Source organism: Penaeus monodon, chromosome 25 (genome assembly GCF_015228065.2).
Source record: "Penaeus monodon isolate SGIC_2016 chromosome 25, NSTDA_Pmon_1, whole genome shotgun sequence".
Classification (NCBI taxonomy): Eukaryota; Metazoa; Arthropoda; class Malacostraca; order Decapoda; family Penaeidae; genus Penaeus; species Penaeus monodon.
The window spans coordinates 18,650,182-18,650,992 of NC_051410.1; the positions used below are offsets into that span (position 1 = coordinate 18,650,182).

Below are 811 nucleotides of genomic sequence, written 5' to 3' on the forward strand. Positions count from 1 at the left end.
GGGAAAAAACCGAGACTGACCGTGCAAGCGTCCTTGCCGGCGATTCCTCCGGCGCAGATGAAGGACTGCTGGTTGAGGAGGAAGGAGAGTCCGAGGCGCGTCTGCTGGAGGCTAGCTTGGCATCGGAAAGAGTCGACGATCGGGACGTCCACTTCCTTCAGGATTTCTTGGAAATTGCCGTTTGTCTCGAAGGCGTCCTTGCCCCAGCCGGTGACCCAGCACCTGTGCGAGCCAAGCCACGTAAAGTTTGGTGGTTAGAACGAGGAATCAAGAGAGTATTTTCATGTGTGGAGGGAGAGACATTTCATTCTTCAAGCTTGTTTCGAGGAGACCATGATAAATAGTGACAACACTCCCTTATCAAAAGGCAAGCAAACTTACTTACAGTCACGAAATGACAAACTAAACCAAAATAAATATACATGAATATACAAACGAGCAAACAAAATCAATAAGAAAAAAAACACACACACACACAACCACATCCTCATTCACCAACTTACGTCTGCCCATTGAAGATCTGGCCGGGGGAAGGCAAACACGCCGTTCCTATATGCGGGTACTGATTCACGTTGACCGGCTGGGCGAGGTGCAGGAGAGCCACGTCGTTGAGAAGAGCTTGGTTGTCGAAATTGGGGTGAATGATGATCCTGTCAATCGGGACTTCCAGGTGGGCGTAGTTGGGGTGATCCTGACGCTGGCGGACGTTGTGCTCGCCCAGACGGACTTTGAGGCTCCTGGGGGGAGCAGACGGAGGGAGGAGACAGGGGTTAATGATGGTGATGGTGGTGGCGATGAGGGTGGAGAGTAA

At 51.5% G+C, this 811-nt stretch overlaps 1 protein-coding gene across 1 annotated transcript in view; it reads right to left on the reverse strand.

Annotated features, from left to right (window-relative positions):
• Positions 1-811, reverse strand: part of LOC119589100 (phenoloxidase-activating factor 2-like) — a 9,701-nt gene that overhangs the window by 1,938 nt on the left and 6,952 nt on the right. The window contains exons 6-7 of the mRNA XM_037937677.1: positions 504-737; positions 21-222 (exon numbers count right to left, since the gene is read on the reverse strand). Coding sequence (XP_037793605.1) covers positions 21-222; positions 504-737 — 436 coding nt within the window. The remainder of the gene's footprint in view (positions 1-20; positions 223-503; positions 738-811) is intronic.